This window comes from Topomyia yanbarensis, chromosome 1, assembly GCF_030247195.1.
Source record: "Topomyia yanbarensis strain Yona2022 chromosome 1, ASM3024719v1, whole genome shotgun sequence".
In the NCBI taxonomy this organism is placed as follows: Eukaryota; Metazoa; Arthropoda; class Insecta; order Diptera; family Culicidae; genus Topomyia; species Topomyia yanbarensis.
Genome location: NC_080670.1, coordinates 153,373,758 through 153,399,435, shown reverse-complemented (window position 1 = coordinate 153,399,435; position 25,678 = coordinate 153,373,758). Strand labels below are relative to the sequence as shown.

The 25,678-nt window shown below is 43.5% G+C and overlaps 1 protein-coding gene across 3 annotated transcripts in view; it reads right to left on the bottom strand.

The window, feature by feature from the left end:
• Positions 1-25,678, bottom strand: part of LOC131677903 (carbonic anhydrase-related protein 10) — a 319,983-nt gene that overhangs the window by 142,860 nt on the left and 151,445 nt on the right. For all 3 annotated transcript variants that reach the window (XM_058958004.1, XM_058957995.1, XM_058958014.1), the window contains one exon: positions 24,683-25,308. In XM_058958004.1, coding sequence (XP_058813987.1) covers positions 24,683-24,740 — 58 coding nt within the window. In that variant the 5' untranslated portion in view covers positions 24,741-25,308. The remainder of the gene's footprint in view (positions 1-24,682; positions 25,309-25,678) is intronic.

The following is a 25,678-nucleotide window of genomic DNA, read 5'->3' as shown; positions in this document are numbered from 1 at the left end:
CGAAGCAGCCGCTATCGTTGGTAAAAACACTCAATGGGAAATCGTCGGCAGCACAAAACGGAAGGCAAACAAACAAGAATATTACCGGAAAACGACAGCTCCTCAAGAGACGAAACAAAGATGAAGCACTCGTAGTCAAAGCTAACGATGACTCGTACGAGAAGGTACTGCGCGCAATATGGATAAACCCGGTACTCAAGGAGCTGGAATCAGACGTCAAAAAAGCAGGCGCACCCGCAGCAGTGAAATGATCATGGAATTGAAAAAAAAGATCCGAAGTCAAACAACTCTGTTTATAAAGAGCTCACCGAGAAAGGCATAGGTGGCGCGGTGGAAGTGAGAGCATTTTGCCCGGAGGCAACCATCCAATGTAAGGAACTGGATGACAAATCCTAAGAAGAAGAGCTAAGAGTAACTCCGAAAGAATAGTGCGAGCTTGAAGAAGTGCTGATGACAAGGAAGGGACTTTTCGGCACGTAAGTGGCTCTGGTTAGGCTTCCAATCGAAGCAGAAAACAAGGCACTAAAAACCGGGAAGATCGAAATTGGCTGGTCGGTATGTCCACTGACTGTCTTTCAGCGACCGAAGGTATGGTTCGAGTGTCAAGAGTTCGATCAACTGGTTAGAAACTGCAGTGGACCTGACAGGAGCAATTTTTGCAGAAAGCCATAGACTGCTGATAGGCTCCGAGGTGTCTGATATGTGCAAACGAAGAAGGTAACCACGTTACAGGATGCCCACGGTTTCTGTCCCTCAAACAAGTGACAAATCAACCGCAATCACTGCGATACATCACAACGCATGCTACAGCAATCTGTAGTTTATGTTTATGTTTATGTTTATTACCTTCACCAACAAGCCCCTTGGCCCCAATGGTGGTTACTTAAACTAATTACATTTTAAAATTGACAACATTTTCGCTTTTATAGCATTCCGCGTCCGGTTGAAGTCGAAGGCCGTCGCCACACTGTTAAAAATTCGTTGGAGTCCGGTTACAGCGCTCTGGCAACCATAGTTGGTTCTCCTGAACGGAACTCGCAGAAGGGAGTTATTACGTAGAGCTCGAACGCGGGCTTGAAGATCCAGACGTCCGAGGATTGTAGGGCAATCCACTCTGGCAGAGAGTAAGTCCTAGATGAACAGGGCTCGAGAGCAGTCCCTCCGAATGCTGAGTGTATCGAGGTGTATAAGCTGGCAACGGTTTTCATAGCTCGGCAGCTGAAATCTGTTTCGCCATGGGAGATGACGAAGGGCGAAGCGTATGAACCTGCGTTGGACAGCCTCGATTCTGTCAATCCCGTTCTGGTAGTACGGATTCCAAACAGCTGAACAATATTCTAACGTTGAGCGGACCAACGCGCAGTAAAGCGATTTAAGACAATATACGTCCCTGAAGTTTTTCGCTATTCGGAAGATGAACCCAAGCTGTCGTGATGCCTTATCCACGATGTATGACGTATGTGGTTTGAATGTTAATGCCGAATCCATGATGACTCCGAGATCTTTGATGTGAGAGTGTCTTGGAATGCTCGAGCCGAAGAAATGGTAGTTAAACTGAGTCGGTTGGCGTTTTCGCGTGAACGTAACGATTGAGCATTTGCTCGGGTTTAAAACCATTCTGTTTTGATCACACCAGGTGCTAAAGCTGTCCAGATCCCTCTGAAGAAGCTCGGCATCGGTTTTATCCCGTATTTGTTGAAAAATTTTCATGTCGTCGGCGAAAGAAAGGCGGGGTCCTTGTAATGTGAAATTGACGTCATTAAAGTAGAGGAGGAATATTACTGGACCGAGATGGCTTCCTTGTGGTATGCCGGATGTAGCGAAGAATGGTGCAGATAGACAGTCCTTAATGCTGATTTGGAGTTGCCTTCCATCGAGGTAGGAACGAAACCAGCGCAGAAGTTGTCCATGAATGCCGAGTTTGTCCAGCTTCGCTATTGCGATATCATGGTTGATTTTGTCGAAGGCCGCAGATAGATCCATATAAATAGCATCGGTTTGCAATCCGTCAGCGAATCCATCCATTACATATGTTGTGAACGAGAGCAGGTTTGTCGTTGTCGATCGTTTAGGCATGAAACCGTGTTGGTCATCTGCAATGTAGTGTTTGCAGTGAAAGAAAATAGGATCTAACACAACCAGCTCGAACAGTTTTGATACAGCACTTAAACACGAGATTCCCCGATAATTGTCAATGTTCGATTTGTTTCCTTTTTTATGAACTGGAAACATGTGCGCTGCTTTCCAGCAGGAAGGGAATGTACCAGTAGTGAGTGATAGCTCGAAGACTCGCCGAAGTGGTTCAAGAAGCCCGCTGATGCACTTTTTGACAAAAATCGAGGGAACACCATCTGGACCTGGGGAACAAGATGCTTTCAGTTTGGCATTTGCTGCAAGAATGGCAGCATTATCGACACAAATTCGGTTGATGGTTCGTCCTAGAGAAGGAGTTAAATTAGCGGCGGCAGCGACTTGTTGTGGTGGCAAGCGCTCGTTGGAAAAAACGCTTGAAAATTTGTCGGAGAACAGTTGGCAAATTTCCTTAGTGTCGGTGCCTAAAACTCCATTAAACAACATACAAGATGGCAAACCGGATTCCTTTCGCTGCTCGTTAACATACTTCCAGAACGACTTGGGCTTGGATTTCAGTTGACGCTCGACATTTCGCTGGTGTCTGAAAAAGGCGCGTCTGCTTTGTTGTTTGTATTCGTGGTTGAGTTGAAAGTAGTGATTTCGTAATGCAAGTGTCTTATGCTTCGAGAATTTTTTAAATGCAGCTCGTTTGGCAGATTTTAAACGTCTTAGGACGGTTGATTGCCAGGGAGGGTGTTCATCGGTACTAATTGTTCGTTTTGGTACATGGCGGTCGATAAGGTAGTTAAGAATACTAGAAAACGTCATCGCTGCTTCGTTCGCGTCGTCATTGTCAATATTTTCGTCCCAGTTTATATCCAACAGCGTGCTAACGATGCTGTCGTAGTCAGCGTTTTTAAAATCGTAGACGATAGAGCTTGAGACGTCTTCAAAATTCACTCCTAAGTTACCAGCGAATACAAGATGTAGTGGAGGATGATGACGCACCTGCTTGACTAAAGGAGTCGGTGCAGTGCAGCAGTACGGAGCGCAGTCCCGGGCACTTACAAAGCAGAGGTCCAATGTACGTCCATTCTCGTTGGTGACATTATTAATTTGCCGAAGAGTTGCGCTACTGTAGTTGTCCAAAATACAACTGGCATTGTTAATAAGCGCAGATTTTTCGATATCCAATCGTAGAAAACCATTACTTGCTTGGCACCACGTCAAGCCAGGTAAGTTGAAGTCGCCCAGTATAACGATATCATCAGACGGGGCGGCGATCGAGGCGATAAAAGAAACGGAGGAAAGATGTACATCGATCAGGCTGGAATCACGAATTCTGTCAGGTGGAAAATACACAACACACAGGAACAGATTGCGATCGGCAAGTTTCATTGATATCCACACTTGCTCGGAGCTCGCCCACCGGTCATCGTTGATCACTCGGGCTTTTATACCACGCCGAACGGCGATAAGCACACCACCGCCTGATGTCTTGTGGCTGTTGAGGGCATTACGGTCACAGCGGTAGACATCGAATGTTGAACCAAAGACCTGGCGAGACAGAGTACGGTTGTCGAGCCACGTCTCGGTCAAGGCGATAACGTCGTAACAGCAACCCGTGGTCGCGAGCAAATAGCTGTCCGTTGATGAATTTAGGCCACCAACATTCTGGTAGTAAACCTCGATGTTGTTGGAGGACGGATCAGGTACAGCAGAGAGCGAAGCCATGTTGCCGTGTAGGAAGATCCTTTCGTCAATCTCACGAACAGTATCGGAACGGTTCACGGTCGCCTGGTCGACTGTGGTGAGGGATTCGAGGCATCCCGAATCAACTGCGTCGCGCCCCAAAATACGACTATCGTCGTAGTCGAGAGAAATGGTTGGCATCTGATAACAAGATGTCGGAGCAAAAGGCAAAAAACTGGAAGCGAAGAATACATCAGCGCTTGAAGTGTTCGGAACAGATGTATACTTGCCATTTGCGGCAGGTTGGAAGACCCTTTCACCCATCCCACACACAGGACCGGGACGACTGATGATCGCTGGCTGCAAGTGCTCGACTGTGGCGGGGGGATCGAGGGCTTCCATAGTGCCAACTGCGGTGCGTCCCAGTATGCGTTGGAACCCGATGGCGGAATGCGGAGAGCAGGAACGGGGTGGTAGCAGCTTGCGGCGAGATTCGTACGATGAGCTAGAAGCGTGAATCGGTTCAACCGTTGTATCGTTACAATTTTTATTATACTTGCCGAGAAAGGCGGCTTGGAAGACCCTTTCCCCACCCACACATACAGGACCGGGACGACTGATGAACGCTGGCGGCAAGGGCTCGACTGTAGCGGGGGGATCGAGGGCTTCCATAGTACCAACTGCGTTGCATCCCAGTATGCGATCGGCATCGATACTCCTTCACAAGGGCGGTGTGGCTTGGTATAGTGGCATGGCCAATCGTTGCGGAGTCCTCTGCAGGACCATTGATGGGCTGGGTTGCATTAGAGAGGTACATGCTTCTTCTGGAGGCGGTGGAAAATCAGTCGGCGGACTCCAAATGTTCTGGGTACGGCTGTCTTCAAATTCCCTGAACAGTATGCCTTGCGGCCATGTGTCAGGATTAAGAGCTGCATCACGGTACTTTGGGTGAACTCCAACTTTGAAGGATATGAAGTTCAAAGTACTGACGTCTATGCCTTTTTTAACAAGCGGAATAACCTTTATCTCCTCGTTACAATTTAGTCCTTCTTTAGACATTTTTTCGACAGTCTCTTTGCTAACGCTAGGATGAAAGCGCGAAAGATACATCCAGAGCAACGGCGCGGGAGGTGGAACCGTAAAAATGTTGCTATTATCGACTAGCTTTCGACTACCAACAAGAATATTGCTCGGATCAGGGCCATCCTCGCGACGACGTTTCTGAGGTGGTCGAGAGGTACCGGAGTTTGGCCGGACTGGAGTAGCTGTTGAAACCTTTCTAGCCAGGCGCGAAATTTGCTGGTTATTTTTGGATAACTCGGCCTTTAGCTCAGCACAGACGTCATCCGTTTTCCCAGCGATAGCAGCGATAACACATCCAAGTGAAGAAACGGTGTCGCGAAAGCGAGCAAACTTCATCAGCTTGACACATTCATTGCACATCCAAAATAAGTTTGGGTTTTCCGCAAGTTTTTTCAAAAACGGCTTGTTAAGTTGTTTCCCACATTGCATATGTACCACATTTTTGCAAAAACCCATGCATTCAATAAAGTCGTCATCCGATTTGACGGTTTTCGCGCAGTGATCACATGCACTTGCCATAATGCGTGCCGATCTGAGAATGCGAACAATGAAATATAGATGGCGCTGCGGTCGGTGGAAAGTTTGGTGGTTAAGTCACAGAAGTTCACTCAATTACGTTCTTCGCTGATTTTTTCGCAACACAAAAGCAAACAGGAGACACTTTCACACTGCACAATAACAATGTTAAAAACAAAATACTGAGTCGATTAACACGACAAACAACGATAAAAACTTCACAAATCTCGTCAAAAAGTAAAAATAGTTGGAGCGATTTATGTAAACAACTAATCGGTAGGAATACACTGAACCAAAAGTCTAAGTGAGATGATCTCGGAGCCATCGTGTATCCCGGCCAGCAATGGTAATGGGAGGTTTGATAACGCAAAATAAGCGGCGATTTGGACGACAGAAAGAAATCTTTTTCAGAAAATGTATTTGTTATTGCCAAAATTAATGAAGTCTTCTTCTGTAGCTACTTTGCACCACCGCGGTAAACAATCGATAGATTCCCAGAAATGCTCGATGATTAAACTGACAGAAGAGACTAACGATCGGAAATCGGTCATAATTTCCCACTTGGTTCATAGAATGGAGCGGCCGCTGCACCAACTCAAGGGGTAGTGGTGTACTCGACGCCTTTGCAAAGCTGAACGTATATATTTCCAAGAATGGTAGAATCAGCACCTACCACCAGGAACGTCGAGAATCAGTTCCCGGGCTCGCAGAAAATTTGAATTAGAGACTGTGTGAGAAGTACCCCCACAGCGACCACCAAGCAATCCAGTACACTATCGGAAGCAATAAACAGTCGGAAGTGCGAGTGACCCACTCAAACGAGCGGAGGTGGAAACGCTTCGTTGAAGCGTTGAGGCGTGGGTGCAATCACCTGTCCTTCAATGAAGATGCAGTGATAACGGCATTAGCAAGAGCATGCGATGCAACCATTTCAAGAGACGGTGAACCTAGGTACAGTCGCCGCTCAGCCTTCTGGTGAAACTCGACGAATGTTGGCACCAAGCCCGGAGGAAAATACAGAGAGCCCGAAACATCTCTGAAACAAACTGCTCTTAGGCCAGCGTATAAGACAGCAAGAGCTGCAATTAACAAGGAAATCAAGCTCAGCAAGAAAGCCTGTCTAGAGGAGCTTTACCGCAACGCCAATTCAAATCCGTGGGGCGACGCCTATAGAGCTGCCATGGCGAAAATAAAAGGACCAGCAGTACTACCGGATATGTGCTCAGAGATGATGACAGTTATCGTGGAAGCGCTATTTCCACAACATGAATCGACGGCCAGGCCACCCATGCCACACGGGACTCAAAATGACTACGAATAAGAAGCTGGGGTATCCAATGAGGAGCTGATGATGGTGGCAATAAGATCCCGGACCGAACGGTGATAACGAATCTGGATATGTTTTTGACTGCGTTACAAAAGTGTATCGACCATGGGAACTTCTACGACATCTAGAAGTAACAAAAGCACATATTGTTGTCGAAGCAATGTGAGCCCCCTGAAGATCCTTCAGCACACAGACCGATATGCCTCTTGGATACAGTCATCAAGGTGTTTGAAAGAGTAATCCTTATTAGGCTTACACCTTACACGGATAGAGAGAATGACTTGTCTATACAATATGCTGCAGAAAGGTTACTGCCGAGGGGTTACGATGGACCTAAAGTATCTACAACGGTGCCGGTTGAGATGTAATCGCCGAATCGCAGCACAGATTGAGAGTCCTCGAGTAGCTCTGTAATATTTTGAGGAGCTACTTTCAGAACCGGACAATCATCTAAGAAAGTGACACCTGAAATAGAAATGGAAAGCAACAATAATAGTGGGCGTTCCATGGGGTTCCATACTCGGTCCAACTCTTTGGAATTCTATGAATGACGAAGTGTTAAAGCTGGCTAGTATGACCAGCTAGGCCTGGAATGAATCGCAATGCATGAGCACATAAGTAGATAACCAATGGATCACAATAGGTAACTGCATACAACGATTTGAGATAGCGATTGGGAGGAGGAACCCACCAGTACAACCAAGCATTTCAGTGTGATTGGAGAGGTATGCGGAGCAAAGAAGAGCATGATTGAGTTTGCAAGGAATGGTAAGCAACATATATTACCGGTTACGCCGCTAATGGTCGCAGCAAGTACCAGCAGCAGTTGGAGTTCCTGAATCGAGTTCTCTTCCTGAGATCAAGTAACGACATCACCCAGAAAGACATACAGAAGTATCTTAGTATTTTTATACATCGCAAACTGGATACACGCAATGCTTAGCAACCGACATATGAGCTCATCGTTAGGACAAATAGACAAAAATAAACTGAGTATCTACGGATGTTCACATGCTGGTATGTTGTCACCACTTTTATAGAAGATTGTCGCCGATAGCTTGCTGAGGATACTCAATATTCACCGAGGCTGGCGACAAGCAGCAATGGACCGAGTGGAGCGGAGACGACTTCTGCATACAGCAAGAGGCAACAAGGCTCTAGCCTGAACGGTAAGTAACGTAAGATCACCGATATTTATATTAACATACTTTTTGATTCAATGGAGCAAGCCTTATATATTGTGGAGCAATGGTACCTTTTGATAAGTAACTACCCTGCAGTAATGCAATTGCATATCTGGATTCTTGGTCCTCCATGCATAGATGAACCTATGTACAAGGAGCTAAAACTCATGGATATACTTTTGTTCCTAACCCAGAGTGGTAAAGAGCTATATGTTTTATCAGTAGGGTTCATCATTCCTTCTGGATTGAAGCATTGTTACCATTTGGGCCCTTTACCCCATAGACCAGTTGCAAAAAAACGAGAGCAAAACGCGAGCAAGAGAGTTTGCCATACTGCTGTTCGACACGAACGTAGGCAGTAATAGATACGCTATAATACTGCGTATAACAGTTAGGAGGTTTAACCATACTCTCAAATATGTGTCTTGGATAATGAAAGTATATAACGTTTATTTTGTATATGAATATTCAATGTAATAATCAAAATACTTAGGAGGAAATTATAAGGAAAGCACACGTAAATTATATTCAAACGGTCTAAATAAATATTAAGCTTTAATATGTAACACACGAACACAAAACATCAAATTACACACACGTTGGGAAAACAGGAAACGCTCGGGACTGGGAAACTATGGGAAAGCTTGAAGTAAAACCAAACGGGAGAGGAAAATTGCAAATGAGAGGGAAGCTACTGGGTTAGGATAGAAAGAATATGCGAATCACTTTTGCTGTAGACTTCAAGAAAGGCAGACATCAAAGTTAAAAGTTTAAGTAGATAGACAGAAATATTTGAACGTAAAGTATATAGCGAAGCAAATAGAGGAGTCAGGCACGTAGCCAGAGGGGGGGCTAGGGGGTTAAAGCCCCCCCCGAAATTTTTCAAAAATAAATTTAAAAAACCGGTGACTTTTAACAAAACTTGTTGCTTATTTGGTTTGAACAAATTATTGAGAAAAAGTTAAAGAAGGCTATTTCTAACCACCGAAGGCAATGGTCACGAAAATCAGTGAGCTTTATGCTTTTGCTCGAGCCAGTGCGAAGCGAACAACAAAAAAGTAACTTTTATATTGTGTGCCTTGTCTGAAGAATACAAGAGACTGTTACTTTAATTGTAGCTGTAATAATCTGTCGAGATTAGTGATTAGCAGAAGCAAGAATTGGTGCTCCAGCCAAATGCGGTGATTATAAAATTATTGATCATTCGCATCCTGAAGGTGTAAATAGAGATTAGACTTTCGGAAGCCGGCTCTATCCAGTTCTATCATGGCAGGCATTTAGCGCTCAACAAATTAGTGCAGACGAAACCATTCATTTCGCACAACTTAAAGCACAAGGTTGTGTGTGACAATGCTATAATTAAGATCCTTCTGTATATGGACTATGAGAAAATGAATGTTCCGCTACAAGATCGGATACCGCTTACTCGCAGATTAATGTCACATTTGGGAGAAATGGAATCTATTTGGAAGGGCAATTATTGAGGGCGAAAAGCAAGGAAGATATTCGCGAACATAAAGGCAGCAACTACGATGATGACACGGAAATGTACAATAGCGAGATAGAAATGAACTACTCCCCCCCAAGACATAGTTGGTGAGGAAAAAAATATTTCCTCGCCTCGTAAACAGGTTTCCACGTGCAATGGCTAAGCGCTTGCGCGAGATCTGTAGGACAACCACATAAACTCGTTATATTATTTTTATTGTTTACATAAGGAAATATATAAAAGACCCACGACCCAGTTTGTTATTTTTAAATGATAAGTTTTTGAATTGCACACAATTTTGAATTTCTGTATTAGGTCAGTGCACACTGTACACTCTGTTCTCTGTACACTACTCAGCGCTACACAAAAAGTATTTCAATTTATCTGAGAACGATTGAGCCGAGAATAGAATTTTCATTTCGCGTCATTTTAACGCAATACCATTTTTATTAACGCTTCATTTCATTGTTACGAGTAATTCGTTCCGTACTAATACACTGTTAATCCGTAAATCCGTGATATCTTCGACAAACGTGCAAAAAAAATTCTTTTAAAAGTGGACCGGGCAAAAAGTGGTAAAATAATAGGCAATCACGAAGAGGGACTAAAATGTTGGGACTGATTGAATCTATAAATCAATAAGTTGGGATAACAGTTTCGATTTCATGTCTTAAGTATGTGACAGTCTTTCGTTCCGTTTTTGCTCGTCATGGAATAAAATGAGAGAGATAATCTTAAATAAGAGAGCAAAGAGAGGAAAAAATCAACCAATCTAAATTGACGCAAGATCACTCTTCTATCTTTACTATACACTCAACACGAGTTCTTTCCGAATTGCGCTCTGATCTTCTCATTTCGTCTTCGTTGCGTTAGGTGCAACAACTTTAATTGAAACTTTTTCCCAAATAGTGATAAAACAAACATGTAATCAGACAAACATTACAACTTTCTTCAAGAAATCATACATCTCTTCCAATCTTGATGATGATTGAAAAAAATCAAGAGCTAATTATTTTTATTCACAAACAAACCTATTACTAAACAGATTAGTGTTCATATTTGTTTAATGAATTGGCAAAGAGTTTTGCAAAAGTTTTACAGGAAACGGATAATTTGCTGTAATTTAAAACAGACAACTCTAAAAGAAAGCCTCGGCAAATTAGGTGCAAGTGCGATGTGTTCTCCTCCATGTGTCGGAAGCAAGTGATGCTGAAATTATTATCTATGTTTATAGTCTCTAGTTATTTTGGTGGTGTCATCAATGTTATATTTACCAAATTTTATGTAAATTAGAAGCATTGAGTAATCAGTGCTAAGTAATTTTCTTTCGATTTGTGAATAGATTCTGAGCAGTTTCGCTCAGTAGATTAAATTCTGGGTAGTTTCCATTAGTAGATTAAATCATTGAAATATATATTTGACATTGTCCAAAACCCCACGAATTCCGAAATAAAACCTTCAAATAAATAAATAAAACCAAAATGTTCAAATATAATATTTACTTAATCTAGGTAATCTTCTCAAGTTACAACGGTTTTGCAAGATTGTCAAAAGTCAATAGAACTAAGGCATTCTTGCTTTGTAGTGAAATCAGTAGTTTTTGCACTCACTTTACATTTTGACTTTTACTATAGTTTTAGGGATCTAGGAAAATCAGTCTACGATATTTTTAATTCATAAGTACAATGATATAAAAAGTACCTAAAAAGAATCAACTTAAATAGATAAAAAGATAGTTATTCTGAGTTGCCTGATAATGTTGTCGAAGATAGTCTTTAACCCATTACCTATGAGAGTCAAATGAAAAAAACATGTGTTTTTTCAGGATTGTTTTGATTACGACATGATCAGTATCATTTAAATTGAAAATTTCATAAAGTCGAGTTAACGCAAACTTCGGATGAAGTCAAAGAGCTAGTAATAGTAGAAAGAAACCTGATCATGAAAATAGGAGTTGAACCTATTTTCTGAATCTACAAATCGCCTGCCTTATCAGAAGATTTGAAGCAAATTTCGACATTCACTTTGTTCGGACATTCTTTGCAACGGTAAACTTTGATTTCACACTGATATATTCCTATTCATGGGGACAACCTTGACGTTGGTTTCGTTCTTCTGATTAGCAAATGCGTGTAAAGTTTCATGAGACGGGTTTTTGGATATTTTTCTACTCATTCCAATTTAGCGTCTTCTACAAATTGTAAAGGTGTTTCGAATGTGTAGCATTTTCAAGCAGCGTAGCATTTTCAAGCAGCCCTTAATACTTTGAGCTCTTGACTATTCATTTTTGTAACTAGAGAAATTTCTAACTTGTAAATCAAAAATAATCAAATTTAATTCGTCGATGCACTATAGCCTTTCTTGTAACAGGCAACATATTATTAGAGTTTTTAGTGTCTATTGTCTTATTTTTGGAATTGTTTTCACTAAGAACTTTTCATAATTACGTTCAGTTTCCAGTGATTGTTTCAAGTCATCAGAATTAATACATTTATGCAATAATTTTTAAGCCCCTCCCGAAACAAAATCCTGGCTACGGGCCTGAGAGGAGTAATAGAAAGTGAATTAACTAAATACCGAGAAGGAATCAAGTATGAAACGCAAATTAAGACAGTCCCAGTAGCAAACCCATAAGATTTTCCTCCCTCGTTAATAATATCCGCTTGCAGGACCCATTAAATTCGATCCTAAAGCCATCGGAGTGGCGTATAGTCCGGAGCGTGGTGTCCCTGAACGGCCCGTCGTCGATAGTGACACCATCATCGCTAAAAGCCCGTCAAAAGTGCCCATGAGCACACTGAACCAGCTACGAGGTTCCACCGAGACCTCCGAGTCACCAGCAGGTAGCTGAGTCCAGCCACGAATCGCCGGCCTATCGCCGAAGATCAACCGCAGTGATCGCCTATCGACGCGCCCGCCAGAAAGTGGCATCGCTGGTCGCATCGAACCACGCCACCCAACAGCCCACGTGTACCATCGCCACACCAACAGCAGACAATCGCAGCAATATCCCGTCGTCGTAGCCATCGCAACAGCAGCCGACCGTTTCCCGCTTCGTCTCAGCGTTCGCAGGCCGGCCGATTCACACACCAAAATTGTAAGTTACAATAATTAAAAAAAAAAGACAAAAGACCGTGTTTGTTTTCTGATTGGGATAGAGTGACATTGAGCCGATCCTGAAGCCTCCGTGCCTCAAGCTCGAGCTAGCCAAGAAAAGAGGCCTTCGGAGCCCACCCCAAACGGTCCCCGTGGCTTGACCAGGGACTAGGGGAAATACCGACCCCTCAGGTCCCGGCAAGTAACAGCATCTAGGCTGTTTATTGTTTCGTGTTGTATTTGCATTGTTTTACCATTTTCCATTTCCCTTCCCTTTTATTTCACCTCCCTTACCATTCCTATCAGGAAGGTGATGAGACCACATGACAAGGCACAAATCTCTGAATAACAATGAGGAACATGCCAAACGCGTCAATAAATTCTGATTCCTGATTGTGTCACAGGAAGCTGTGGTTGAGTGCAAGGGTGGAACTGTACTATGACACGGAGAGTGAGGACTAGCGAAGCGAAGCGTTTCGTTCAGACGGCATCACTCCAATTCCGAATACAGATGAGCTGTTGGAAACAACAGCGAGGGCCTGTGACGTAACAATGCCGAGGAAAATGGAGCCGAGAAACGAAAGGCTTGCCCTTGCAGGGCTAAAAAGCAAAAAAAAACTCCCGGTCCGCATGGTATCCTCAATGCTGAAGACCGCGATCCTAACGTATCCGGACATGTTCAGTACAATACTACTGAAGCCTTTGTATGAATGCTACGCTCGGATAGATGAAACATCAAGAAGCTGGTGTTGCTGCCAAAACCAACGTCATATCGGCCTATATTCCTGCTGAATACTAGTTAACTTCTGTAAAACGTTATCCTAAACAGGCTGGCCAACTATGTTGACAACGGCCTATCGCAGAGGCAGCTCGGATTCCGGAAGAGAATCTTGACGGTGGGTGCCACCCACAGTCATTGCGAGCACCGCGAAAGTGAAGAACGCGTTCAACATTGCCAGTTTGGTGGCGTTCGCTGTAGCGCTGCACAAAATGCGGGTTCCGGACTACCTGTGCCTAGTTATGAAAAGTTATTTCCAGAACCTTGATTATCGATTAGCGTCACGGTGATAGTAACTCAGATCTTCAGGTTAGGTGTATGGCTTTGCAGTCTAATTTTTAAGCAAAAACAAACTATTTTGTCTTCATCCGACGTTTCGGTCCGTTTGGAACCTTTTCTAAGGATTCGATAATTGTTGAATCCTTGAAAAAGGTGCCAAATGGACCGAAACGTCGGATGAAGACAAAATAGTTTGTTTTTGCTTAAAAATTAGACTGCAAAGCCATACACCTAACCTAAAAATTGGAAACAGTCGACTCCAGTTCAAAAAGTAGCTCAGGTCTCCATACCCAAGGCTTTGGGATGAAGAAGTGTCAACCCTGGAACTGCTCTATTGAGATAGTCGGCTTTGCAGATAACTTCGTTCTGACGATAACCATCGAAACCCTAGAGGAAATAGAGATGTTGACGGCAGAGCGTACAAAACGATATCGTCGGAGGCAGTATGCCTGATTGCCGGGATGATCCCCATCTGCATCATTCCAAATGAGGACGAGAAATTCTACCAGCGGAGGAATACATGGAATAAAAGGAGACTGGTCAGAGCGGACTCATTGAAAAAGTGGCAGCAAGAGCGGGACAACGCTGAGAAAGGAAGGTGGAAACCCCCACAAATCCCAAATGTGTCGGCTTGGGTGTGTAGAAAGCATGGAGAGGTGAACTTCCGTTTGACGCATTTTTTGTCCGGGCATGGCTGCTTCCGAAATCACCTGCATCGCTTTAGATATGATTCGTCACCCACAGAGTGTTGATGTGCAAGAAACAGCAGAACACGTGGTCTTCGAATGATCTAGGTTCGAAGAAGTTTGAAGGGATATGCCCAAAGAGACAGTCCACAACCTCTCCGAGCTGCAGAGAATGCAGCGAAGGGATTCCACTGCGGGGAACTCTCTTTCGGTGTAATCTAGTTCCGTCATTGGGGACTAGATGTAAAGTGAGACGAAGTACTGGTTCCGGATCGTCGGCGCTCCAGCGTACCTGAATTCACGCTCAGCCTAGAATCACCAGACCGACGTCGGCATCCTACCGGTTTACCAGTGCAAGAGGGGATAGCCAGAATATCGACTAACATCGTGTAGGAAGGGCGAGTCCCTCTTTTTGTGGCACAAAATTAGACATAATTACGCAAGGGAAAATGTAAGCTGTTATATGAAATCACTGATGATGTGCAATGATTGATGTAAACAGGTGTCGAACTCACACAAACAAAACGCATGACGTTTCTATGGTAGCTAAATATGCCCACTAATGCCATCTATGAGCAAACAGCGGATTTAAGTTTATTCACCTGGTAAGTCAATGTATTGCTCTCGACGTTTATCACATCAACATCAAAGATGGGTCAATTCCTGGAACACATCATCTGCACAATTGTTCACTACTACTTTTTAATGTAAATACTGGGAAAGTGGAAAAACTGATCTCGAAGATTCTTTTTGACCCGTACTTCAACCATAAAATGTTAGAGGTGTTTAGTCATGGTCTTAACGAGTAGATGCCACAGACCGATGATTTACACATTATTGAAATCAAATATTCCGAAAATAGCCATGTTGATTGGGTTTCAGAGGATTCCAATAAAACTGAAGTCGAAGTCTTTGTTTTTAAAATATAATCAGATATCCATATTTGGCGACTACTCGTCATTCAATAAAACGAGTTTTCCACGATTTTCGGAATTACCACTGTTTAAGCAGATTTCACCATTTCAATCATTTTTCTTTGCATTTTTTAAAAGGATTAAGTGTTTAAAATATTGTGTTGAACGGATTCTTCGATCTGTTTCGAACGGATTCTGTCACTGTTCGAAGCGGCGTCCTGGACGCTATGGGACGCTCTCAGCTCGAGACGCGCGCCTAAGGTAGAAACCTTTTCATGGCTTGATGTACGTTTCCAGAATGGTTCGCGTAGCTCTGTAGGGGAACTGTGGGTAAGACGGACACATGGCTATTTTAGACATATAATTTTAACAATTCAAATGCTTTGTATATGTATCATATTATGTATATTATTATGGAATTATGAAACACTCAGTATGCCTTGACTACTATTAAATGTGTACAATTTAAGCAAACATTAATAATCAGTAGTGCATCATCGTGCGAATGTAATTTTCAAGTCTCGGATTTTAACGCTTATTGCGCAAAAAATCAATTTTGAGTATATCCTTTACATGTACGACTTACCACCAGCTCCCCTATATGTATACAGCTCTTGAGAACGTATTTCACGGCTGGAAGAAGAACTCATAAAACCTTTTTTCTAGAATTTGGCTGAAACACCACTTATTTATAGTGGGGTTCCTCCATATTGGGTCGGCCATTTTGAATTTAGAAAAAAACTAACTTCAGATTCGCAATCAGTGATGTAAAAAACCCATAATTCCATGTAGTTGATACAAAATATTGACATTCCACCACGAACAATTAATCGAAAGTGTTCTCAAAACTATAAACGCGTTTATCTCCAAACATGAAAACAAAACAAAACGATTCAATTTAAAGACTGGCCTCCCGAAAGAAAAGCTTTTTCATTAGAGGAATGACCTATAAAATCTACAAATTAGTTGTATTCACTATTTTTAGTGAAGCCTTGAATTGGAAAAATGGTTAAAAAATCAATATCAAAGTTTAATATCGAAAAATTACTATTAGCTTTGTATTTCAGATCTATTCTGAGGCAGCGCACAGTGGGAAAAATGGACCCAAAACGCGCCTTTTTTTGAAAAGGCTGGATGTCGTTTACCAGCTAAGGTTTTTCTTATGTAAAAAGGGCTGAAAAATTGATTGCTAGTATTTATAACGGCCGCACGGTACGCTATCATGCCCGTTTTGCCCCAATTATCCTTTTCGTTTGAGTTTATTTTCAAAACTGAATATATAACTCGAAAGAAAGTTGGAAACGGCTAACACAAATTGATATTTCTTATGTAAAAAGTCCAGAAAATCGATTGAAGACATTTAGAATCATCTCACGAAACGTATACACCCATTTTACCCCAATTCTCCGCAAAACTAAAGTTTGAAGTTAATTCTGGCTTTATATTTCGGTAAAAGGCTATATGCGGCTTATCAAAAGTGATGATTCTTATGTATAAAAATCCAGGTTATCGTTTGAATATAGTTAGACTGGTCGCCCGAAACGTATGTACCCGTTTTACTCCAATTCTTCCCATAACTCAAGTATAAAGTCAAACCTATATATTTCTATATTTCAGAAAGAGGCTGAATGCGGTTGATCAAAAGAAGTATTTCTAATGGGATGTTTCTGCAAAAATGGCGATTTTAACACTGACCGATTTGAGCCATCTTTGGTATAAACATCTAAATTCACAACTAGAACAAGAACAAGAACACTTTACTACTAAAATTTATTTAAAGAGGTCCCTCCCCCTGGAGTAGCCAGTGAAAAATTTGACCTCAATGAAAGATAATAGCTTCAGAATACCATGCAACTACAAACCAATTTGTTAACAATTTTCAATAAACTAAAGCATCAATTTAACCGAATGGTAATTATCACCCAATTGCCAATACAAATTAGTCATAATTTAATTTTATCACTGCACCGCTTGACATCACCATTATACATCGTAGCTCTACCCTGTTTCCCCAGTGAAGTCCGAATCCACTTGTTGGATCCGGAACCGTTATTTCGCTGCCGTCATGCTTCCATCCCACTTCCGATTCCCCCAAGGAATGCTGGTTGGGGTGTTTATGGACTGGGTCGATGTGATAATGAAATTATTTGACTGACGCTTTTTGAGGTCCTCACATTTCCAACATTCAGACTGGTAGTGCAATTCAAAGCTTGCGCGCGATGAAGCTAAAAAAAACTGGAGAACATCATCCCAGCTCGATATAGATAGGAAAAGGGTGCCACAATGTAGCTGTTCATGGAACAATAAAAAATAATGCCACAAACCTCGTTGGCCACCAGAGACAACACATGGCTGCGGTTGATGGGCGGGGAGAGTGGAGTTGACGACGACGACGTCCGGCAAATGGAGTCCAACCACGACCTCAGGCGCCACGCGGTACTGAGGTCATTTTTTACATTCCCGCAACCACAATCATCGGAGTCACGCTCACTTTTCGAAGGCGACTAGAGGACAGAGCCCCTGGTGCTTTGTGGAAGGTAACTGAAAGACATTGTGGAAATATAGTTGTACGATGTAGCTAGACTTTGAGCGCTAGTCCTCTCGGACAGGGAGATGTAGAGATGATCTGGTTTGTATTTATGGTTCTTTGTAGAACAAAGGCAAGTTTAGGCTGGGTTCGCGTTTTCACGTGTTCCAGATTAGTTGACGGTAGGACTCAGGTTCAAACGACTCGACTCTCATCTAGATATTGCGTCATTTTATTTTGGACTACCGCGCATGGAACGGCCGCGTGTGTTAGTGATACTATAAGCATGTTTTCGTCGTTTCACCAACCGGTATAGATACGCATTTCCAGTAACAACTTTTGGTTGCTTATATGTCCGCGAGAATACATAACGACTATGACTTTCAATAGAATTGCTACATAGTTTGAAAATAGAGTTGTAGTAAGCTAGAATGTTGCGCCAAGTCCTGATCTGGGAAAATGTTAAACTGGTCATCCCTACAGTGACATTATGGGGCGAACGTCACAGACCGCACGAATGCAGTTTGCCGTCTTCCGTTCAACTTCAGGAATGATGTTTTTTTCCAAATAGACTACTAGCGGCTACCACGGATGTGGTGGCCTCGCCGCGCGGTTGTGAAATATTACCGCGTAATATATTTTTATTGGTTTCATTAGCCTCAGCGTGCTTTCACGGTGGGCCTTTCCTTTCTTTTGCACGTGTTGCTGCGGTGTCCTATAGAAGATATAATCGGCCTGTGATAATGGGCAGTAAATGCAGTTTCGGAAAAAAATGGTTTGATTATCATGGCAGACATGTTGTACGATACTTTTCACTGGAGTCGACGATTTGCGGATTTCGCAAGTCTTAATGGATAAATCTGAATTTTGTGTTTCGAACGAATGCGTCAATATTTAACGACAACTTGGGGCTAGTTAGATGATGAATCCAAACCAGCACAATTATCCTCTTGAAAATAAAAATTTTACCTTGTACCAGGCATTCACTGCTCGAACTAAAAAAATAAAAGTTCGTTTCGCTTTCGCCAGCAAACCAGATTGTCTCACTTTGGTGTACAAAATCCAACCTTTTTGATGATCGACTACGGTGACTTATGCTTCGATATTGATTTACTCAGTATGGTTTTGACCTATCAAAACAAATTCGTTCGCTATCATATATCAGACTAAAAAACTGATAGCGATACACAAAATCCGATTTTACTATGTTTTCAATTTTTTTTATAAATGTCGCAATACTTGGACAAAACATATTTTTTAAAACCCAAATCATGTCGACTTTCTTCCAGCAAAAATTATTTTCCCCATTATCTTTGAAGAATATAAATCAAGAAAAATACCATATCTAACCGTTCTATGAGAAAATAAAAACCTAACTTCAGACGAAGGGTGCCACCAGTGGTATAAAGGATTATATGTATATTAGATAAATTAATTTACCATGATGCAGAACACCAGTACTTAGTAACATAGAGCCATAACGATAAAAAATGCCACTTTCCCTTTAACACACCTGTGAATAATAGATGACTCAAGTGCAACACCAGTTTCCCTGTAGCGCACTGAATAACCAAAATGTCTGTCCTTATCGCACAGTGCTGATGTAGAAAAAGAAATTATGTTCAGAATACACGGTGGGAAAATTATGGAATTGGGTGGACAGATAACTAATACAAAAACAAATTGTTAAAACATTAATGGATTATACACAGTCAGAATTTTTAGGAATTAATTTTTGTGATTACATTTGCGTAATCAAAGTGACCAGATAATCAGAGTGCAGGACACTATTTTTTATATAAATCGAAAAGTAGAGGTGGTAAGACGACACGTTAATATAGTCAAATAATATTTTTATTTACTTTCGATGGATCCATAACTAAACTTGTTTCGTTTCTAATATATTTATTTCTGCAGACATGATTCGCTGGTTTGACGCATAGCTGAACCGCTTTTTAATTGGACTTACTCTGGTTGAGAAATTGTTCAACTAAAACCTGTTTTAATTCACCTAGTGAAGCAATTGGACCCTTCTCATTTCTCCAAACTATGGCTCCATCACTGGTTGTGTTCAATATAATTGTGCAAGGGCAACGTGCACGGACAGATCAAGGATCTAGTGATTAGCATCATATCCGCCGTATCAGTAGCCTAATGCAAACAGATGGCGTTACTAGAAAAAGCTGAAGACGCTGAAAAGACGCTGAAGACCACGGAGATAGCGAAATCAGAAGCCTGTGAGGCGCCGAAGCGTGATCTGTATTCTCGTGAAGAGAGTATGGAAAACAGCAGGATAGGAGGAGGAACCGAAGAAGCCCAAGAAGGTCAGCGAATGACAGCGAAACAGCTGACAATTGCAGAGTTAACGGCGAACCGTAGAAACAGTAGAAGAGAGCAGGAAAAACAGGAAAAAAAGAAAAAAAAAAGGAAAAGAAGAAAGAAGTCCTTCGGCCGCCCCATGAGAAGTAAAGGGGAGTCGCTGTAGTCGTCAAAGCAAAGACGGATTGACGTACGCTGCGATCCTCAAAAGGATGAGAGAGGATCCTAGGCTGAAGGTCAATCAGGTTGAGGAAGTCGTACAGTGGCACACAGACAGCAGTGATACGCTTATCGCCTACCGCAGCCAACACGCTTATGACGATCGGTAAGAATAAAATTGGATGGTCGGTGTGTTCGTTACGATTGATCCCTAGAGCCACTAAAGATATGGAAAGTTGTTTCCAAGTGCCTGGGTTTCGGCCATCAGGCAAGGAACTGATTCCTTGCCTGATGGCCGAAACCCAGGCACATGGCCCGGTCGATGTCTAAGTGGCAGTAAGAGTGGGACAACGCGTAGAAAGGAAGCTGGTCCCACCGACTCATCCCAAATCTGTCTGCTTAGGTACATAGGAAGCGTGTAGAGGTGAACTTCCATTTGACGCAGTTTTTGTTCGGGCATGGATGCTTCCGGAAGTACCTACATCGGTTTGGACACGCTACGTCTCCCCTTTGCCCGAAGTGTGGGAATGTGCAAGAGGCACCGGAACACGTGGTTTTCGAATGCCCTAGGTTCGAAGAAGTTGAAAGGGGTATGCCTGATATAACAGTGGACAATACCGTCGAAGAGATGTCCCACGACGAGCATATCGGGTACGCTGTCAACAGAGTAGTTACGAGTCTACTCTCCGAGCTGCAAAAGAAGTGGCGAAGGGTCCAACAAGGTAGCGCCATTGGCTAGAATGCCGCCGTGGAACCACAAATCGGGTTTCGGAAGAAATTCAGCCGTTCTTGAACTCTCTGACGGTGTGGATTGGTTCACCGCCGGAAACCAGTTGAGTAGTACGCGATGTAGCACCAGATTCGTGTCGTCCGGCATTACCGGAATTGCCGAACCGACCTCGACACCCTACCGGGTAGCTCGTGAGTAGGCTAGATCCACCGCCAAGGATTAGACCGAGTAGACCGCGTTGAACAACTAGCAGTGTTTTGTTGGAGCGCCTGTGAACTGGAAGCTACGCTCCACCCGAAATCGCTGGATGGGCCTCAGCACCTACTGGCTGGCCCGTTGAGGAGGCTAGGTCCACCGCCGGGGGCAAGGTCGAGTAGACTAAGCGGGAGCTAAATGGCTCATAGAAACGTACATCGATATCGGGGGCAATCTACCGCCGGGGAATTCACGGTAGGGTAGATTCGCCACCGTGGTCTACCCGACAGAATCGTGAAGAAAAGGGGAGCTAATTGATTCACGAAACTAACACCGGTAACGAAAGAAATTCCCTTGTCGGGGAACTCTCAATCGGAATAGGATAATATCCGAGTTGATCTCGATAAAGCTGGGAGGTAAATGGCTCAAGGAAGCGGGCACAAATGTACGGATAACGTGCCATTTGAGCCAATATATTCTGATTCCTGAATAAAAACAATAACCAGAGTAAAGCGGCGTGAGTAAACATGTGCCAAAAGTAGTTTCAGCGAAGTGCTTGGAGGAGGATCTCCACTAGTTTGTGGACGTGAGAAACAATGTCCATAAGGACACTAAAGAGATGGTTCTCAGAACCGCAAAGGCGCTACTTTTTGCCGTGAAGGTGTATGACACGGCAACGCTGAAGGCTGATGTATTGGCGTTGGCTAAGGCTACTATCTTTCTAGCCCTCTTGAAGCAGAAGAAGGTGAAGTTAGTTGGAGTGCAGAACACGCCAGTTTCCATGACTCCAAAGAGGGCAAGCACCTCGCTAGGAGCCGAAAGACTACGCGGACCCAAGAACCAGAAGTACGAGAACGCTCTCAACCATGAGAAAACTGAAGTGCCGTTATTGGTCGGAAGGAGAAATACGGGAAACAGCAAAAGCGGAAGGAAGAGAGAAAAGCAGCAGAAGAAAGAAAAACGTCTAGCTCGACAGAAGACGTCAAATGGAAAAGCCGTGCTCGTCAAGGCTAATGACGGAACAACGTATGCAGCGCTCCTCAAGAAGATCAGAGAGGATCCGGAGTTTTTGGGGATTTGGGGGAAACGTGATAAGAAACAGTTATACCCAAAAAGCTGAGATGCCCTTCGTGTTGAAAGAGGATCCCACGATTAACAGCTCGAGTATGCAGAAGACTATTACGGAAACAATGAGTGAAGAGCCAGAAGTTAAAGCCTTAAGCTCGGAGACGGTGATTGTGTGCAAGAGCCTGGATACCGGTAACCATTGCCGACAAAGCGCTGGATGCAGGTAACGTTTAGGGTTGGATGGTCGAAAAGCCCATTGCGAGTCGCCCCTTGAGTAAATAAACAAATGCTTCAAGTGGACAGTTGGCACGGGCTTGCAAAGGCCCAGATAGATTGAGGTTGTGCTGGAAATGCAAGGAGACGGGCCATCCTGCGAGAGACTGCACGCAAAGGCCGAAGTGCATGCTTTGCACTACAGCAGACGGGTGGCTTAAAATGCCCTACAAGAGGACGGCCACAGACCAACGGAAATGGAGATAACCCACAGAAATCTGTGACACAGCACAATAACTGATGTGGCAGTTTACGACAAAAACGAATGACCGTACGACCCCTTCTTGATCGCTAAAATCAATGTCGTGTTCTTGTGCAGCTGTAACGCTTCTGTAATGTGGACAGTGGAGTAGTTCAGCCTAATGCTGAAGCAGCTAACCGAGCAATCAGTCAGTGGAAAGCCAGTAGTCACTGGTGGTGACTTCAACGCCAGGGTTGTAGAGTGGGGCAGTAGAGAAACAAACACAAGACATTGTATCCTGCAGGAAGCTCGAGTGAATTCTGTGATGCAGGTTCCGTTAGCACATTTCGGAGAGACGGGGGGGGGAGTCTATCATCGACGTCACCTTCTGTAGTCTTTAATTTACGGCGAACATGTATTGGAGAGTATGCGAAACGTGTACGCATAGTTACCACAAGGCGATTCCCTACCATATCAGTCAACGGTACCCTGATGCGGCACGGAAAAGGATGACCGAAGAGCGACAGTGAAAGACGAAAGCCTTCTACAAATATCTCTTCATTGAGGCAGTTCGGCCGGATGGCAGGACAAGAACGTGGATGCGGCTAACTTGTGACGCCACAAATCCGCGAAAACTGGAGCCATGTAATAGAAAGCTGGTGGAACTAGACGCTTAGGACGCAACGCGCTGCTTGTCTCAGAGCCAGAAGGCGGGCTGAGAGCAATATCGGATCCAGATAGAAAAGAGCGCAAGGCAGCGTTTCGGGGTCATCCCAAACCTGTCGACGCGGGTCAGTAGAGAGCATGGAGAAAGGACACAGCTTCTTTCGGGCTACGAATGCTACAGGAAGTGTCATCTTCGGTTCGGCCACGCAAAGTCACTATTGGGCTCGGAGTGCGAGAATGTCGAGGAAACACCGGAACATGTGGTCTTCGAATGTCCGAGCTTGGAAGTGACGCAGAGCATTCCTCTTGAAATGGGAGAACCGGACATCAACCCGGATAATGTCAACTACACAATGACAAGCGACGTAAACACGTGGAACGCAGTCGACAGAGTAGTGACGCAGATCATGACCGACTTACAGCGAAAATAGTGTGATGAACAGTGAGCAACCGGTTTCGGGAGAGCACTAACCGCCAGAGTAGACAAGATCCAGCGCCGGGGCTAATCGAGTATAATGCGACATGGGCCAACGGGGCACAAGCGAACCGGACGCCACGATCGATCTGGAATTGCCGGACCGACCACGGTACCCTACCGGTTAGCTCGATAAAAATATAGTGAAAACTTAAGAAAAATCGGTATCGGGAGAGTTTCTTGTGCCGGGGAGCTCTGCGTTGGTGTGAACTAGATTTAACGTTGGGGTCTAGACTGAGTAGACCGCGAGGAGACAATGCCAGTCGCGGGTCATCGAGGCACCAGCGAACCGAACTATTTGCTCCACCGGATTCACCGAGCCGATCTCGGCACCTGTGAAGTTCTGTTCAATTTTTTTTCAAAAATCTCTTCACAATTATGTAGTCCCTGCCATCAGTTCGATTTGTTCTGCTTCCAAGCCCAGTGTGTTAGAAAAATTCGATGGCCAAAATTCGACTCCAAAGAAAGAATTTTTTACAACTAGACTAGTTTTTACGTTTTTGCAATTTCCTTTTTTCAGATCTTACTTGTTTGCTTTCACATCAAATCTCGACAGTTCAATTTAAGATGGATGTTTTTATACATATTTTCCCGATCGAACCGCCTTAGTTCTCCATACAAACTTTAGTTTTAAACTGTTTTTCACTAGGGGTTTTCTGGGACACCAAACTTTCGCCATTTTTTCGTCTGCTTGCATTTAGTTTCGCGGTGTTATTTAAAACTTAGAAAATTACGAAATAACGATTCCCAACAATCGGTTTATGTTGGTCGCGGTTTTTTGTATCGGCATATTTTTGTATCAAAACCTTGGATATGTGCCAGATGGTCAGCCATAATAATAAAATATCAAAAAGAGGGTCACGACCAAAGGATCTGCCGTTCATTTTGTCAGTTTCTTATTATTTTCGAGGCAAAACAAAGCACGAAAATCATTCCAAGAATTGAACAGTACAGTTATTTTAATCCACATACCTGGAATTTGCAGCACATTCAGCAGCGCCACCGCCGTCATGTAACTTTTCAGTGCCATTTTTTCCTGGCACAACTATTAAATGCACTACTTTTATTAATTTCCTCGCAAATTTAGTCGAAATTCAATTTCGCTTCCAACCTCATTCGCCACTTCACCTTTGAACTGTTCGCCACTACGGGCACGGGGTCTATTTTTTTTGTGTTATTTCAACCGAGTGTAACTAAAACTGGACCGGATCAACCTTCATAAACCACGTATCACCGGGGTCAACCGAGTTAATTTGATTAAATTGACTACCGCTGTTGATGTTGCTGCTTTTGTTGCTATCGTGTCAGAGATTGTCGCTCTGTCGCTTTCGCTGCTGCCGTCACCATTGGCTGATCTACAGGATGCGCCCCGCAGCCGGAATGGTGGCATAATGGTCCGGAACATGCCACGATGGTCAGCACCCGTGATGACCACACCAGCAGCGCCACCTGTATCGTTGATGATCTGTTTCTGCTGCCGTTGTTGTTGTCGGTTTCGAAAAAGTGGCCGCCATTCATTCACTCACGTCGATGTTCTGCGCTACTGCTACTAATTCGGTCACTAATACTGGCTGTCCATGTTGTCGGAAGTTGTTGTTCTGTTTTGATAAAATAAAAGAGAAAAAAGGGTAAATGAAAAAAACGTTCCAAAAGCAACAAATAGCAGCAGATAATTCACTTTGCTAGTCGCAGAATTTACGATTTTGTTTTATTTTATTTTTTTGTTCCATGATACTGACGGCGGGTCAGTTTTTTTGCCCTCAAGCCTGCTCCCTGCTGAATGGAAGTCAGGAATTATTTGTTGCTCTGTTGCGGGACAACGGCATCACAGCACGGGAGTGGCTGTAGTTGATAGTGAGCTCGAACGTTCGGAAAGCTATAGAGCTTTTTGAACAGCTCGGCAGGGTTTCTAGGGTCAGTTGCCCGGAACATGGCATCCGGGAGCTTTTGTTATTAATGTTTTATGGT